General features: G+C 48.1%; 1 protein-coding gene across 1 annotated transcript in view; it reads left to right on the plus strand.

Moving 5' to 3' along the window:
• IQGAP1 (IQ motif containing GTPase activating protein 1) overlaps positions 1-17690 on the plus strand; it is a 101356-nt gene that overhangs the window by 57935 nt on the left and 25731 nt on the right. The window contains exons 11-23 of the mRNA XM_070400530.1: positions 1185-1269; positions 2455-2618; positions 3023-3183; positions 4273-4397; positions 7100-7263; positions 12240-12330; positions 12507-12674; positions 13444-13586; positions 14352-14522; positions 15905-15988; positions 16085-16156; positions 16249-16318; positions 16664-16872. Of these exons, the coding sequence (XP_070256631.1) occupies positions 1185-1269; positions 2455-2618; positions 3023-3183; positions 4273-4397; positions 7100-7263; positions 12240-12330; positions 12507-12674; positions 13444-13586; positions 14352-14522; positions 15905-15988; positions 16085-16156; positions 16249-16318; positions 16664-16872 (1707 nt within the window). The remainder of the gene's footprint in view (positions 1-1184; positions 1270-2454; positions 2619-3022; positions 3184-4272; positions 4398-7099; positions 7264-12239; positions 12331-12506; positions 12675-13443; positions 13587-14351; positions 14523-15904; positions 15989-16084; positions 16157-16248; positions 16319-16663; positions 16873-17690) is intronic.

The raw sequence follows: 17690 nt of genomic DNA on the forward strand, positions 1-17690 counted from the left end.
TCCTGCATATAACTTAGGTTTTTATTTATTTTTTGTTGTTGTTTTTTAATCCTCACCGAGGATGTGTTTCTATTGATTTTTAGAGAGAGTGGAAGAGAGAGGGAAAGACAGAGAGAAATATCAATGTGAGAGAGACACATCGATTGGTTGCCTCCTGCACGAGCCCTGACCAGGGCCTGGTTCAGGGAGGAACCTGCAACCAAGGCACATGCCCTTGACTGGAATCCAACCCGGGACCCTTTGGTCCACAGGCCCACGCTTTATCCACTGAGCCACACTGGCCAGAGTTAAATTAGGTTTTGAAATGTCCTCAGGTAGCCCTAGCTGTTTTGGCTCAGTGGATAGAGCGTCAGCCTGCGGACTGAAGGGTCCTGGGTTCTATTCCAGCCAAGGGCACATGCCCACATGCCCACATGCCCAGGTTGCGGGCTTGATCCCCAGTAAGGGGCGTGCAGGAGGCAGCCAATCAGTGATTATCTTTCATCATTGATGTCTCTGTCTCTCCTTCTCCCTTCCTCTCTGAAATCAATAAAGATATATTTAAAAAGAAAGAGCTGTCTTTTAAAATAAATCAATAAATAAAATGTCCTCCGGTAAAATACACATTGTCTTCAGCTGTGTTTGGTTTTAGAGTTGTAAATCCCCTGAAAATAGGTGATACCCACCTTCCCCATCTAACCACCCCTTCACCCAAAGCCTTCCCCTTCGTCCCCCACCAAAACCATCGGGGAAACCTGAGTTTTTTACACTCTCACTTCAGGAATTTCTGCTTTAAAAAACCGCACCTCACTATGTCCTGTGGCCAACGCTGGGGAGTTGCTCACTGCACAGCAGATTGTGTGTGACTGTTTTTTTTGTTTTTTTGGGGGGCGGGGGGTAGGTTTCAGAACAGATATGAGGGGCTTTCTCATACATTTTACAAACTCCCAGCGGGTATTGGCCAGAGTGAGTAGCTTACGTGTGCTAGTGATTCTGTAACCATTTTATCTCAGGACATTTTGATGCTTCTCACGAAATATCTCTTTAAATGGACTGGTATCCGGAAAGTCGCTCTACCCCCCGGCGTGGCCGGGCTGCCACTGGCCCCGTGGCTCTGTCCCGGTGACTGCTGCGGAGGGAGGAGAACTTGGTCTGGAGACAGAGGCCGGAGCCCTGTTGACATGAGTGTCCTTTGCTCTCCTCAGAGTGGCCAGGCGGATGCCCTGCAGAAGGAGGAGCTCCAGGCTGCGGTGGATGCCGCCAACAGTGCCGCCCAGCAGTACCAGAGAAGTAAGCCCCCCGGCTGGGCTCCCCGGCTCCCGAGGAGGGGAGGGAAGTGGCTTCATGTCATTGGGGGTTTGAGGTCACCCTTTGCGCCACCCCATCCTCCGCGCCGTAATCCACCACCAGGCGCCTCTGACGGTCGGGTTCCTCCCCTCACGGTGGCTCCCCTCAGCGAGTAAGCACCTCGGCTGGTCAGGGAAACGCCTGCAGCGGGCGAGAGTCGAGGATTGACTGGTGAGATCTAGAGCAGGGGTCCTCAAACTACGGCCCACAGGCCACATGCAAATACAAATATTGTATTTGTTCCCGTTTTGTTTCTTTACTTCAAAATAAGACATGTGCAGTGTGCATAGGAATTTGTTCATAGTTTTTTTTTAAACTATGGTCCGGCCCTCCAACGGTCTGAGAGACAGTGAACTGGCCCCCTGTTTAAAAAGTTTGAGGACCCCTGATCTAGAGGATGAAAGAGAAGGATGCTCGTAACACATTGCGGACGGATTACGAGAATTCTCGCTTCATATTCACAGTGTTTTACAGAGCATCCTACTTTAAAAAGATACTAGCTTGTAAGAATAGGTAATAAATAACTTCAGAATGCAATGGGTATTTGATTTTAAAGCGTGCCTTTAACATTTATGTAAAACGCTTTTTGTACTCGTTCCGTAGAAACTTATCTGGCCACTGGGTAAAGCTAGCAATGGAACTACTGGTCCGCAATGTGCTAATACGGGTTAACAGGGGGAAGGAAGTGTGAGCAGAGGGATCGAAGGTGAGAGGTGTCTGGAAGGACAGCGCTTGGGATCAGGTTTCTGGAGGTGTTTGGTGCTGGGTGGGGTAAGGTCAGGCTCCGGGAGACGGTGGAGAGCGCTGAGTGGCAGCTGAAGAAGCTGGTGCCTTGCTGGCAGCTGCAGCAAAGGAGGAGGTTTTAGGGCGAGGGTAGTGCTGGCTGCGGGTGATTTGGAGCAGAAAGAAGGTCTAGGTGAGGAGGCTGCTTTTAATAGAAGGCTTTGTTGCGGTACAGTCCGCATACCTACTGTTCACCCTCATCCAAAGGAGACCGCTTTCTGAAGACGGGAGTTCCCCTTCGGGTGGCAGGTCATCCGCGGAGCACACCTTCGCTCTGTGACAGCCGGCCTCTCCTTCCCCTCGGGCTCCCTCAGCAGCTGTGTTTCTGACCCTGTTCTCCGCCAGGGCTGGCAGCCGTGGCGGCCATCAACGCTGCCATCCAGAAGGGCGTGGCTGAGAAGACGGTTCTGGAACTGATGAACCCCGAAGCCCAGCTGCCCCAGGTGTATCCATTTGCTGCTGATCTTTATCAGAAGGAGCTGGCCACGCTGCAGCAGCAGAGCCCTGAAGTAAGTGAGCTGGGCCTGCCCTGCTTGTGAGCAAAACGCAACGGGAGGGCCCGGCCGGCGTGGCTCAGGGTTGAGCGTCGACCTATGAGCCAGGAGATCACGGTTCAATTCCCTGTCATGTGCCCTGTCAGGGCACATGTCCAGGTTGCAGGCTTGATCCCCAGTGCGGGGAGTGCAGGAGGCAGCCGATCTATGATTCTCATCATTGATATTTCTATCTCTCTCTCCCTCTCCCTTCCTCTCTAAAACAATAAAAAAACAACAGCACACAAAACAAAGCAGAAAGCAGTGGGAGGGAATTGAACACCCACATTGTTAGGGACACCAAGTTTTTTTAACCAGAAACTTCGACCCCGTGGTACCCCTGCGCGTCTCTCACCCGGTGCCCCTCTCGCTCTGTGCAGCATAGCCTCACCCACCCCGAGCTCTCCGTGGCAGTGGAGATGCTGTCGTCCGTGGCCCTCATCAACAGGGCCCTGGAGTCAGGAGACATGAACACGGTGTGGAAGCAGCTGAGCAGTTCCGTGACGGGCCTGACCAACATCGAGGAGGAGAACTGTCAGAGGTGGGTGCCGAGCGGACTGGATCCTCCGACGGCTGGAACCTCCGTGTGCGTCGGCCGTCAGCTCTGGTTTTCTTCACAGTCACTGTGATCATCTTTATTTTTTTCTATTTCTATTCATTTTATACTTTATCATATACCCTGACAAAAGCCATAATATTCTGGAACATCCTCTGAATGGAGTCCACCTTCATACTTCCTCACTTGTCCCAAGACTCTTCCACTGGTTTATTCAAACCGGGACCCGGTCTGGGACCATGTGTTACCTCTGTCTGTTGTGTCCCTTGGGTAGCTTTTAGTCCAGAATTGTCCCTTTCTTCACGACACTGATTTGTCAGAGAGATGGGGCCAGTTGTCCTATAAAAGGCCCCATCTTCCGGTTCTGGTTGCTTCCGAAGACTTGTCTTATTCCTGTAAGTTGGAAATTATGTCTAAAGGCATGTCGAGATTTAGTTGAACATTTCTGGTAATGTGTGTGTTTCACATTTTCTCATATCAAGACTCCTGTGAAATCTACTGTCCTGCCATTAACAATACTAAGATTGGTCTTTAGGGGACAGCTTATCCCTCCAGCGGATATCTGTGTTCATCTCTCACCAGGTCATAATCTCTTTGCACCTTTTGTACCAGCAACATGCGCAGTTCCCCATTAACCATTGGCTTAGTACGTTTGACCCCAATTGAAAATCCTTGCCTAAATCGGTACTTCAGTAAGAGCTGCCGAATGATGACTTGTTGATACATCATTCCCCCTACATTTCCTAGCTGGTGGGTGGCCTTATTTCCTTATCTTGGAGCTGCTGCCTCTCTCTGATTCTAGAGTTGGTCTTACTTGGAATTGAGAGGCTGTTAAGAATAGGTGATACCCTTCCATGTCCACATTCTCTTTAAGGTAACTCAGTCCCGGAGCTGGCCTCTAGAATATATCAAACTGAGGGGTACCTCTCAGATACTTTGCCCACTGTTCCCTCCCTCCCCCTCATGGCCCCCCCCTCCCCCCCACGTCTTCTCATTCCTGTCACCCACAGGGATCCTGAAAGTCCCTTTGATTCTGTTGCACTTCATTGCCTTTGTTATTGGGGGATGGGGCAGGTATCTCGATGAGCTGATGAAGCTGAAAGACCAGGCACATGCAGAGAAGAACGAGTTTATTACGTGGAACGACATCCAGGCTTGCGTGGACCACGTGAATCTGGTGGTGCAGGAGGAGCACGAGAGTGAGTAACCCGGTCCCATCCCCCCAAGTGTCACGGGGCAAGGCGGCGTGATGCCATGAGCCGGTTCTAACCATGACTGCTGGGGGGATTTTTGAAAATTGAAATATATGTATAACTCAAAAGCTAAGGTTGGATATTATTTTCAAAACACCAGGCAACTGCTATAATTAGGTATGTAGGTCATAATTTCAGGAGATGGTCCTAGCTGGTTTGGCTCAGTGGATAGAGCGTCGGCCTGCGGACTGAAGGGTCCCAGGTTCGATTCCCAGTCGGAGCACATGCCTGGGTTGTGGGCTTGGTCGCCAGTAGGGGGCGTGCAGGAGGCAGCCGATCAATGATTCTTATCATTGATGTTTCTAATCTCTATCCCTCTCCCTTCCTCTCTGAAATCAATAAAAAATATATATATATAAAATTTTTTTTCAAGAGATGAATTGAACATTTTTTATTTTTTAAAATATTTTTATTTATTTCAGAGAGGAAGGGAGAGGGAGAGAGAGATAGAAACATCAATGATGAGAGAGAATCATTGACCGCTGCCTCCTGCACGCTCCCCCTACTGGGGATCAAGCCCACAACCGGAGCATGTGCCCTTAATCGGAGTCGAACCTGGGACCCTTCAGTCCGCAGGCCGACGCTCTATCCACTGAGCCAAGCCAGCTAGGGCTGATTTTTTATTTTTAAGTGCTGTTATAGCAAGTAGCTCTGACACTAGCTTCCTGGAGTTGGGTCGTGTTGATGGGTTGAGGGCACAGTCCTGCCGTTTCAGGCGTCAGCTGTGAGCCCTGGACTTCTCAGGTCACCACATTTCTGAACAACTTGCTATAAATTCAGGTGTTTCCTCCACCCACTCAGGTTCAATAATATTCTAGATTGACTCCCAGAACTCAGGGAAGTGCTATATTTATGATTCTAGTTTTATTAGAAAGGATACAAGTCGGGACCAACCAAAGGAAGAGATCTGTGGGGCGATGTCAGGTAGGGCGTCCTCAGGCTGTGCCCGCTGCCAGCACATCGATGTGTGCCACAGCCGGATAAGCTCACCTGAGCTTCGGGGAGCCAGCAGTTTTATCGGGGCTTCCTTACAGACAAATGATGCTTGTATCATTGGCCATGTAATTGAACTTAATTTCCAGACCTCCTCCCTCCCTGGAGGTAGGGAGGCTGGGCTAACGTATCACATGGCTCAAAGCCCCACCCAGTCTTCTAATCACATGGTTGGCCTTTCCAGCATGCCCAGCCCCCATCCTGAAACTACCTAAGGGCCCACCGGAAGTCACCTGGCTAGCGTACACTCAGGGGTGGTTCCAGGGCCTGCCATGAATGACAAAATTATTTTTGTCACTTGGGAAATTCTAAGGGTTCAGAGCAGTGGTTCCCAACGTGGGGCACATGCCCAACAGGGAGGCAATTTTATGTTGAAGGGGGGCAATTTGAGAATGAGTTATTAACAGTGAATTTTTGCATTTCGTATGGTTCTAGGGGCCTCATATATTGTGACATAGTTATACATTTCAGTTCTTATGTTTTGGAACTTTATTTGCTATTTTTTATATAACGTCATATTATTATTTTTTAAAACAATTTCTTAGTGATTTCTTCCTCAGTCCTTCCACTGTCCTTCCGTTCTTTCAGTTTTCTCTCTCATGGATGTCATGTTCTTTGGAAGCTTGTTTAGGCCAAGTTCATGGCCTTTGAGGCTTCCTCCACGTGAATAGGAGCCCACTTTTTGAATAATAAGAATTATATGTCACGGGGGTGGGGCGTCAGGATTTCAGAGATGCTTAGGTGGGGCGTGGCCAAAACAAGGTTGGGAACCCCTGGTCTAGAGGCCCTTTTCCAGGAACGAGGGAGAAAGACCAGCCAAAGTTTTGATTACACAATAGAGTCCTTACTGAAGTAGCACAGCTGACTGAGATGCCATGGGAGTGAACGTTTGCAGTTTACTTTCTGTTCCTTGTGAGAAACATTCCACTGATGTAGTGGAAAGAGCCTTGCCGTGGAGCAGGGCACCCAGGCTTGGGTCCTCCGTCTGCCACTTGTGTGCTGTGTGATCTTGGAAGAGATCCCGAAGCCTCATCTTTTTCCTACAATAATATTGAATTAGGTGACTGGTTAAGATCCCTTGAACTCTGACTTTTTGTAAGTCAAGAATGGTTAATGCTACACTTTGAAATGTACCTGAAAACTATACTATAAAGCCAGTTTCATCAAAATCTTCACACTTTAAAAAATATATATATTTTTATTGATTTTAGAGAGGAAGGGAGAGGGAGAGAGAGCTAGAAACATCAATGATGATCGAGAATCATTGACTGGCTGCCTCCTGCATGTCCCACACTGCGGATGGAGCCCGCAAACTGGGCATGTGTCCTGACTGGGAATCGAAACGTGACCTCCTGGTTCATAGGTTGACACTCAACCACTGAGCCACACCGCTGGGCAAAATCTTCACACTTTTAAGTGAGAGCAATTACACATAAAACAAGAGGACTTGAGCTTTCAATATGGGTATAAGGCCCTTTATTTTGAATGAAACAAACACTAAATTTAAAGAGACCATGCTCCCCAATATTATGGATGACAAATTATGGTTTGAATCATGGCAATGCTTGGGTGGATTCATGCGTACGTAGCATGTTTACAGACTGATTTGTTTATGGAATTTCTTAAAGAAATGACCTCTGTTTCTTCCTCTTCAGGGATTTTAGCCATCGGCTTAATTAACGAAGCCCTGGACGAAGGTGATGCCCAAAAGACCCTGCAGGCCCTGCAGATTCCTGCAGCCAAACTGGAGGGCGTCCTGGCAGGAGTGGCCCAGCATTACCAAGACACGCTGATCCGAGCAAAGAGAGAGAAAGCCCAGGTGAGTGGCATCAGAAGGGTCGCTTCTGTTCCGGGAACTTCCTTCCTCTAAGCACCAAGATACAGGAGTGACGCCTCCCCTGACCCCTCAGGGCCTGCTCCCAGGCACCTCACGCTCAGAGCTCTGTAGGGACACAGGGGTGAGGGACATAGACTCTGTCTCTTGGAAGCTTTGCTATTTTACACAGTTGGCTTTTTTTTTTATTGTTGTTGTTTGTCAACACATCTCCCTGTCTCTGAGTAAATTCTGCATTGAAATATAAGACCCAAAAATGCATAAGTCACCCCTAGCTGGTTTGGCTTGGTGGATAGAGTGTCGGCCTGCGGACTGAAGGGTCCCGGGTTTGATTCCGGCCAAGGGCACATGCCCAGATTGCAGGCTCAATCCCCAGTAGGGGCCGTGCAGGAGGCAGTTGATCAATGATCCTCTCTCATCATTGATGTTTTTATCTCTCTCTCCCTCTCCGTTCCTAAAATTAATCCTATATAATAAAAGCCTTATATGCAAGTCAACCAAGCGGTGGAATGACCAGTCGTCAGCCATGAGCCCGGCTTCTGGCTGAGCGGCGCTCCTGCTGTGGGAGTGCACTGACCACCAGGGGCAGCTCCTGTATTGAGCGGGATCTGGCTGAAACAGGCTCTTTGACATCTCCCCAGGGGTCCCGGATTGCGAGAAGGCGCAGGCCAGGCCGAGGGACCCCACTGGTGCACAGTCGGGGCAGGGGAGGGATGCGGGAGGTTGGCCAGCCAGGGAGGGACCTCGGGAGGGCTCCAGAGCGTGTCCAGTCCGCCTTGCTCAGTCCCGATCAGCCGGACCCCAGCAGCAAGCTAACTTACTGGTCAGAGCATCTGCCCCCTGGTGGTCAGTGCATGTCATAGCCAGCGGTTGAGCGGCCTTAGCATATCATTAGCATATTATGCTTTGATTGGTTGAACGGACAACTGGACACTTAGCATATTAGGCTTTTACTATGTAGGATGATACATGTTAAGTTTTAGTACATCATGCCACAGAGAATTGTGTGTTTTTTTTAACAGGTTTATTGAGATATAATTTATTTACCATACAGCTCATCACTTTAAAGTGTACAATTCAGTGGTTTTTAGTCTGTTCACAGAATTGTGCAAACATCACCATAACCAATTTTAGAACATTTTCATCATGCCCAAAAGAAACCCAGCACTCATGGTCGCAACGCCTCATTTCCCCTCAATCTCTCCAGCCCCAGGCAGCTACCAGTCTACTTTCTTTGCCTGTTCTGGATGATCAGTATAAATGGAATAACGCAGTATGTGGGTCTTTGTGACCGGCTTCTTTCACTCAGCGTGGTTTATCCAAGTTGTAGCATGTGTCAGTACTTCGTCTCTCTTCAAAAAAAAATATTTTTATTGATTTCAGGGAGGAAGGGAGAGGAGAAAGAGATAGAAACATCAATGAGAGAGAATCATGCATCGGCTGCCTCCTGCACACCCCCTATTGGAGCCCGCAGCCCGGGCATGTGCCCTTGACTGGAATTGAACCCGGGACCCTTCAGTCCACAAGCTCTATCCACTGAGCCAAACCGGCAGGCGTTACTTTATCTCTTTTTATTGTTGGATAATACTCCGTTGTTTGGATTATTGTTCCATTAATGAGTTGATGGAGATATGGCTTGAAAGCATCGTTACCTCTGTTTCTCTGATTGTCATTAGTCTCCTTTTAAGTTCTTCCTAACTAACAGCAATTATGTAGGGAGGACCACAACTTTTTTTTTTTAAACTTAGAAGATCCCTCCAGTGAGGTTCTCATAGCAAGCGAAGAGCTGAAGGAAATTCTTAATTCAGACGGTTAGATTCTTTCTGGGAATCCAAATACAGAAAAACAGAGCAAGGCATCTGTGTGATTGCAACTTTTGTACACCCAACCCCCATGGGTCAGGGGTGGAGGAGTTGTGGGTGATATTATGATGTTGATAAATCTCCCTTGATTCCCTTGTCATCAGAGTACAGTAGTTAACATCACCATGTCCTGATCATATAAATGCAGCCAGTACCGTGCTTCATATAAGAGGCACATTAATATGCTGAGTGTCAGTTGATCCTGGGGTGAGGGTTGAATCATAACTCTGGTTTTGTAGCCAGGAAATTGAGACAAAGGGATCAATGATGTTACTCAGGTGAGAAGCAGTTGGCTGTGGGGAAGCTATCAATGGAGGTCTCTGTCTCTGATAATCAACTTTGGATCAGTTCTTCCCAAACATTTTTTTAAAACAGATTTTTATTGATTTCAGAGAGGAAGGGCGTGGAAGAGAGAGAGACAAACATCAATGATGAGAGAGAATCATGGATTGGCTGCCTCCTGCACACCCCCTACTGGGGATCGAGCCCACAACCCTGGCATGTGCACTGACGGGGAATCGAACTGTAACCTCCTGGTTCCTAGGTCGATGCTCAACCACTGAGCCACGCCGGCTGGGCAGTTCTTACCAAACTTGCCTGATCATTACAACACTTGAAAAGTTATTTTTAAAATGCAGATTCCTAAGATTTATACTCTTGTTTCTGCTTATTCAGAATCTCTAACTGGGGGCCTGGCTGTAGTGATTCTGTATAGACCCCAGTGGTGATGTTTGTTTCTGCTGCCATATAAGTCCACAAGGAATCTTATGTTTGATTGACAGAGAAGTGGACTTTGGGAAAATAAACTAGGCCAGGTCCCATGTCTAAAAAAGGAAACTAGATTGCGGCTCTAACTTGTACCTGCTCTCACTCATGCTCCGAGCCTTTTGGTAGGGTTGTGGGAGTTAAACTGTTAGAGGATGTGACTAGAGTTTGAAGCATTTCCGTTTGCTGTGGAATAACTTTACGGAGGACGGGGGTGGTGTTAGAGGGAATTTGCTTAACGCTGCCAGGTCCGGCTGGGTGGACTACACATTAGATGGAATAGCCTTTTTTAGGCCTCAGCTTAGCTTGTAACTATGTCTGGGCCTTCTAGAAAGCGGTTTTAAAAATAATAATCTGATTTCCAAATTTATCCAGCAAAAGGTCTTCATTTAACTTTGACCTGTAGTTCTCTTGCAGTATCTTTGGGTCTAGCTTTGGTATCAGGGTAATACTGACCTCATAGAATGAATTGGGAAGTTTGCCTCCTCCTTCTTTGCTTTAGAAGAGTTTGTAAAGGATTGGTGTTAGCTTCTTTAAACGTTTGGTAGAATTCACCAGTGAAGCCGTGTGGTCCTGTGTTTTGGGCTTTGTTTTTGCAGGATATGTTTTGATTGTTGTTCCATCTCTGTATTTGTTATAGGTCAATTCAGACTTCCTCCAAGTATTCTTTCTGCCTCTTCTTCTTCTTCTTTTTTTTTTAAAAATATATTTTATTGATTTTTTACAGCGAGGAAGGGAGAGAGATAGAGAGTTAGAAACATCGATGAGAGAGAAACATCGACCAGCTGCCTCCTGCACATCTCCCACTGGGGATGTGCCCGCAACCCAGGTACATGCCCTTGATCGGAATCGAACCTGGGACCTTTCAGTCCGCAAGCCGACGCTCTATCCACTGAGCCAAACCGGTTTCGGCCCTCTTATTCTTCTTGTCTTGGGGATCCCATTATGCATATATGGATATTATCGATGGTGTCCTCGGTTCTCTGAGGCTTTATTCATTTTTCTTGATTCTTTTTTCTTACTGTTCCTCAGACTGGTTCATTTCAGTGGACTAATCTTCCAGTTTGCTGAGTCCCTCTAGGAATTTTTTTAAAATTTCAGTTATTGTATTTTACAACTCCCAAATTTCATTTGATTCTTCTCTTTAAAAAAACAATAATTTTGATTTCTTTGTTGATCATTCTCTCTTTGGTGAGACTTGTTCTTATATCCTATAGTTCTTTGAACATATTTAAAATAGCTGATATAAGTCTCTGTCTACCAGGATCAATTTAGACAATTTCGGTTGTCAGCTTTCCCCCCTTTTTGGGCCAGGCTTTCCTGTTTCTATGCATGTCTTGTAGTGTTTTTTTTTTTTTTTTAAATCAGAAGGTCTTTTGTTTTTTTAAATATATTTTTATTGATTTCAGAGGTCGGGGTGGGGTGGGGGAGAGAAACATCAATGATGAGAGAGAATCATGGATTGGCTGCCACCTGCACGCCCCACACTGGGGATCGAGCCCACAACCCGGGCATGTGCCCTGACCGGAAATCGAACTGTGACTTCCTGGTTCGTAGGTTGACACTCAACCTCTGAGCCACGCCAGCCAGACTGTCTTGTAGCTTTTGAAAATTGGACATTTTAATAAAATAACAGGGCAGCTCTGAAAATCAGATTGCACTCTCCCTCCTCAGGGCTTGTTGTTATCCCTGATTGTTGTCATTATTTGTCTAGCGACTTTTGCTTCTGTTAAGTCTATGTGTCCTTTATCATGTGTGTCCACTGAAGTCTCTGCTTGGTTAGCTAGTGGTCAGACAGAAATGATTAGACAGAAATGTCCTCAAGTTCCCTGGGTTCCTTCCCAGTTGGCTCTTTTGCCCCTTCTCGCTGCTTTTGACCTCCTGAGCCACTCGAATTCATCTTCACATCTTTATCACTTTATCTGAAGCATTTCTCTTGTAATCTTTCACCAGTTTTTTAAAAATATCTTTTTACTGGTTTTTTTAGAGAGGAAGGGAGAAGGATAGAGAGCTGGAAACATCAATGGTTAGAGAGAATCATTGATCAGCTGCCTCTTGCACGCCCTGCACCAGGGATGGAGCCCACAACCCGGGCATGTGCCCTGACCGGGAATCGAACTGGCAACCTCTTGGTTCCTGGGTCGATGCTCAAACGCTGAGCCACACCGGCCAGGCTTCACCGGTTTTTTTATTCCTGCTTCTTCCAGTTGGCTATTCCATATGTCTCACGTGTTTGACACTTCCTCCATATCTAATCGAGTCTCAGAAGCCCCTTCATCCCATGGGCCCTGATTTCATGGCTCTTAATATTATGTTGCTTTTCACGGTGTGCAGGAAACCCAGGATGAGTCCGCTGTGTTATGGTTGGATGAAATTCAAGGTGGAATCTGGCAGTCCAACAAAGACACCCAGGAAGCACAGAGGTGTACGTATCGCTGGTTTATTTCTCTCGGGGGAGGCGGGGTGGCGAGGTGCACCATGTCGCGTCAGGCAGATCACATGTGGGGGGAACAGCTTGCCAGGAGGCATAAGCCCGGTGAACCAGTGTATGAACGGAGGTGCCTCCTCAACTGTTCCGGTAACAGTTCTCTTCCTCGATAGTTGCCGTAGGAATCTTTGCCATTAATGAGGCCGTGCAGAGTGGCGATGTCGGTAAAACGCTGAGTGCCCTTCGTTCCCCGGATGTCAGCCTGTACGGAGTCATCCCTGAGTGTTGTGAAACGTACCAGAGTGACCTCGCAGAAGCCAGGAAGAAAAAGCTGGCAGCAGGTGGGTTACGGTGAAATAAATGTGTGCCCTGAAGCTGAGAGCTTGAGTATATGAGGGGAGCGAGGTAGAGGGAAGGGCAGTCTGTAGAGAAAGATAACTTTCGTGTAGAAGTACAGTATCTGGACTTATTTTAAATACCCTGAGGAGGCAATAATATCCCTATTTTTTGGGGGGGGAAAATTTCCCCTTTTGGGCAACTATGTTTAAAAAGGTCCATTTTCTGAAAATGCCGAAAGGATAAAAATATTTGTTCATCTTTTTTAGGGTGTCAGTAACTGCTACAGTATCTAAGCCTAGAGATAGATAGAAGGAGTTTATCTGCAAAAGAAGGGGAATAAAGATTTGATTCTCATCCCTTTTTATGGCCTTTTTAAAAATAAATTTATATATTTTGATTGATTTCAGAGAGGGAGGGAGAGAGAGAAACATCAATGATGAGAGAGAATCATTGATTGGCTGCCTCTTGCCCAGAATCAAACCAGGATCCCTCAGTCCTCAGGCTGATGCTCCATCCACTGAGCCAAACCGGCTAGGGCGGTGTTTTCTTTTTATAATGTAGATGTGAGTGAGCTAAATGAGGCATCGCAAAGCCATAATGTAAGAGGGACGTAGGATGCCCCTTTGCTCTCATTAATCCAAGGAGCGGGATTTTGGAATGGCCTTCAGGGAGATGGGTGAACCTGGTCAGAATCATTCTGTCGCATCGGACACATGCGTGTTGGGAGCGTGGCTCTGGGTCCCTTTTAATCTTTCCTTTACTGTCCACCAGGCGACAACAACAGCAAGTGGGTGAAGCACTGGGTGAAGGGCGGATATTATTATTACCACAACCTGGACACGCAGGAAGGAGGATGGGATGAGCCCCCAGGCTTTGTGCAGAACTCCACGCAGCTCTCGCGGGAGGAGATCCAGGTAGGTCGCCTTTCCTCGGGGAAGAAGCTGAGCGCAAGCGTGTTGGAGCTGAACGTGCGTTTGGAGGAACAGGCCTGTGGTCAGAAGCCTCAGCCTAAAATTGAGGCTACGTAATGACCAGGCTTAGAGTAATTATTTGTCTAGTGGTTGGGGGAGCGACTTAAGGCCTAAATTAGGAAAACATCAGTCTTGTAGAATTTAAGTCAGACAAATTGTGTGCTTATTAAAGAAAACGTGGATGCCCAGAAGAGAAAAGTGAAAAGTTGCTCTAACTCCTCATTAAACGCAACTACTGTTCACCTCCCCCAGTTTACATTTTCACCCTCTTTTCGGGCTCTCCCACCCACTCCGGACTGTGCTGTGTTAGACCTTAACCTGTCGTCACAGGCAGGCTGGCCGTTTCCCTGTGTGTCCTCCACCGCAGCGTTCCAGGGGGCTTCTGGGACTGGGCACTCAGCCCCTTGTCGGCCCCTGTTCCTCTGTCTTCTTGTCGATAATGACCCACGCACGGTGCCTGGCACAGTGTTGGGCAGATGAGTGGGTACATAGGAGAGGAAAGGAGATCAAGTTGCTTTTGTCCGTGGCTTGTTGGGGTGTGAGAACCACCTGGCCCTGAAAAATAGACCTGAAGCCATCCTCATTGCTCAAAGATCTAGAACAGTCCGAGAAAGCAGTAAGGGTTGGTTTGTGCGCTGCGGACGATACCGTTAAAATGTGTGTCCGTTCTCACCTGCGTGTGTCTCCCTGTGACCACGTGCCTTTCAGAGTTCCATCTCCGGGGTGACCACGGCGTACAACCGAGAGCAGCTCTGGCTGGCCAACGAGGGCTTGATCACCAGGCTGCAGGCGTGCTGCCGCGGGTACCTCGTCCGACAGGAGTTCCGCTCCAGGTTGAATTTCCTGAAGAAACAGATTCCCGCCATCACCTGCATCCAGGTATTTCAGAGCCCCGTGCACAGGCCGCGGGTGGGCGCCGAGAGCAGGGCTCAGCAACCGCCAATCTTAGGGGCGAATGTGGGTGTGCTTTCCTCCTGGCCTCTCGGCCTCATCCTTCTTCGGATAAGCGTTTCCTCTTTGCTGCCAGTATCATTAGTGTGCCCGACGCGGTGCTTCGAGGGGAGCTGCCAGCCCAGGGCAGTTTTCTGACGGGCAGCACATGTCACAGAGAGAAGTCGGTTGGAGCTGGGCCTCCGGGCTCACCCCTGCCCGGTGGTGTGAGCCTCTCTAAGTTTGCTTCATCCTCTATGAGTGGGGATACTAATGTTTACCTTCCCTTCCTCACTGATTTATTGTAAGGATCCAATAAAAGACTCTGTGTGAAGGCACTTTATTTATTTATTTTTAATCCTCACCAGAGGATATTTTTCCATTGATTTTTAGAGAGAGTGGAAGGGAGAGGGAAAGACAGAGAGAAACACCAATGTGAGAGAAGCACATCGATTGGTTGCCTCCCGCACGAGCCCCGACCAGGGCCTGGGCCAGGGGAGGTGTCTGCAACCGAGATACATGCCCTTGACCAGAATCGAACCCAGGACCCTTCAGTCTGCAGTCCAATGATTTATCCACTGAGCCAAACTGGCTAGGGCAAGGCACTTTCTAAAAAATATATATATATATTTTTAATTGATTTCAGACAGGAAGGAAGAGGGAGGGAGAGAGAGAGAGAAACATCAAGGATGAGAGAGAATCATTGATCAGCTGCCCCCTCCACGCCCCACACTGGGAATCGAGCCCACAACCCGGGCATGTGCCCTGATCGGGAATCAGACTGTGACCTCCTGGTTCATAGGTGGACACTCAACCTCTGAGCCACGCTGGCCGGGCTGGAGGCACTTTTAAAAGGTGTGACGTGCCCACCGGTTTGGCTCAGTGGATGGAGTGTCGGCCTGTGCACTCAAGGGTCCCAGGTTTGATTCCGGACAAGGGCATGTACCTTGGTTGCGGGCACATCCCCAGTAGGGGGTGTGCAGGAGGCAGCTGATTGATGTTTCTCTCTCATCGATGTTTCTAACTCTCTATCCCTCTCCCTTCCTCTCTGTAAAAAATCAATAAAATATATTAAATACTTTCTGTACCTAATTTAAAAAAAAAAAAAAAAGGTGTGACGTGCTGAGCTCACACCAGGAAAGTGGACACTGGCCACTGTGCTCTCCTGGTGGCGGCACAGCCTCTGCCCACACTCCCCAGTCACTGCAGGACGTGGTCCTCTGTTGAGCTTCGTCAGGAATTGCACTTGGACAGTATGTCGAGGAGAGGTGCTGGAATTGCCTCTCTTCCCTGGGAAACAATGTGTCGACTGTAATATTTGATGGTTTCAGTCGCAGTGGAGAGGATACAAGCAGAAGAAGGCCTATCAGGACCGTCTAGCGTACCTGCGCTCCCATAAAGATGAAGTCGTGAAGGTACGGTAGCCGGGGCGGGTCACTCCGTGTGGGGTGCCAGTATGACCTGTGTTGAGGTGAAGGACTTTTGTAACTTCCAGGGCCCTTTGTCCACAGATCCAGTCCCTGGCGAGGATGCATCAGGCGAGAAAGCGCTATAGAGATCGCCTGCAGTACTTCCGAGATCACGTAAGTCCCCTTGGGAAGCAGGGCCGGTGGGATCCGTTTTGCGATATTTCTGGTGGACAGATGACCAAAAGCATTTCTTCTCTGTTCCTTAGATAAATGACATTGTCAAAATCCAGGCTTTTATTCGGGCAAACAAAGCTCGCGACGACTACAAGACTCTCAGTGAGTAACTGGCTCAGCGGAGGCGGCGTGGAGGCCCTCAGGTTCTGGGTATTCTCCACGGATCTCTTTCCTTTCCTGCAGGCAAGCCTGGGGGTCGGGGGCTGCTTGCGATCTAACCCCCTTTGCTAACCTGTGGCTGCATGTCCTGTTCTTCACCGTGTCAGCCTCTGTCACATCATAGCGATAGTGTGACCGAGGACACTGCGCCTCGTGGTTGTCCTTGCTCATTTCACAGTTAAACAAACACCCGTGCCTAGAGCTCATCCATAACCCTGACATTCCTCGGGACTGAGAACTCGTCCTGGTAACTTCGTTCTCGTCTGACACGCGCTGTCTTTCCGCCAGTCAATGCCGAGGACCCGCCGATGATCGTGGTCCGGAAGTTTGTCCACCTGCTCGACCAGAGTGACCAGGACTTCCAGGAGGAGCTGGATCTCATGAAGATGCGGGAGGAGGTCATCACCCTCATCCGTTCCAACCAGCAGCTGGAGAACGACCTCAACCTCATGGATATCAAAATCGGACTGCTGGTGAAAAACAAGATCACGCTGCAGGTGTGCGCAGAGCTGGCGGGGCCACGGGGCGTGTCCTGCTTTGGCTTCCCTGCCTCACCCTCGCTGACTCACGGCTTCCTTCTCCTTGAAGGCCATAAACTTTTAAAAAGTTACAGAGGGAATGAAATACTGTAATTTAATAGCAACATTTAAAATAGAGAAGATACAAACCATCCCGTAATCCCACCGCCCCACAATCATTTCCTATCGGACATTTTTACTTCATATTAGAAGATAAAATGTTTTCCATGTGATAACGTCATAATATTATTTTTTTAAAATATGTTTTTATTGATTTCAAAGAGGAAGGGAGAGCCCTAGCCTGTTTGGCTCAGTGGATAGAGCGTCAGCCTGCGGACTGAAGGGTCCCAGGTTCAATTCCGGTCAAGGGCGTGTGCCTTGGTTGCGGGCACATCCCCAGTAGGAGGTGTGCAGGAGGCAGCTGGTTGATGTTTCTCTCTCATCGATGTTTCTGACTCTCTATCTCTCTCCCTTCCCCTCTGTAAAAAATCAATAAAATATATTAAAAAAAAAAAAAAAAGAGGAAGGGAGAGGGGGAGAGAGAGAGAGAGAGAGAGACATCAATGATGAGAGAGAATCATGGATTGGCTGCCTCCTGCACGCCCCACACTGGGGATGAAGCCTACAGCCCAGGCTTGTGCCCTGACTGGGAATCAAACAGTGAACTCCTGGTTGATAGGTCGACGCTCATGCCGGCCAGGCAGTCGTAAATGTTATTTTATTTTATTTTTTTTTAAATATATTTTATTGATTTTTTACAGAGAGGAAGGGAAAGGGATAGAGAGTTAGAAACATCA

The sequence above is a fragment of the Myotis yumanensis genome, unplaced genomic scaffold (genome assembly GCF_028538775.1).
Source record: "Myotis yumanensis isolate MYYU_CA2020_CCGP unplaced genomic scaffold, mMyoYum1.0.hap1 SCAF_20, whole genome shotgun sequence".
Classification (NCBI taxonomy): Eukaryota; Metazoa; Chordata; class Mammalia; order Chiroptera; family Vespertilionidae; genus Myotis; species Myotis yumanensis.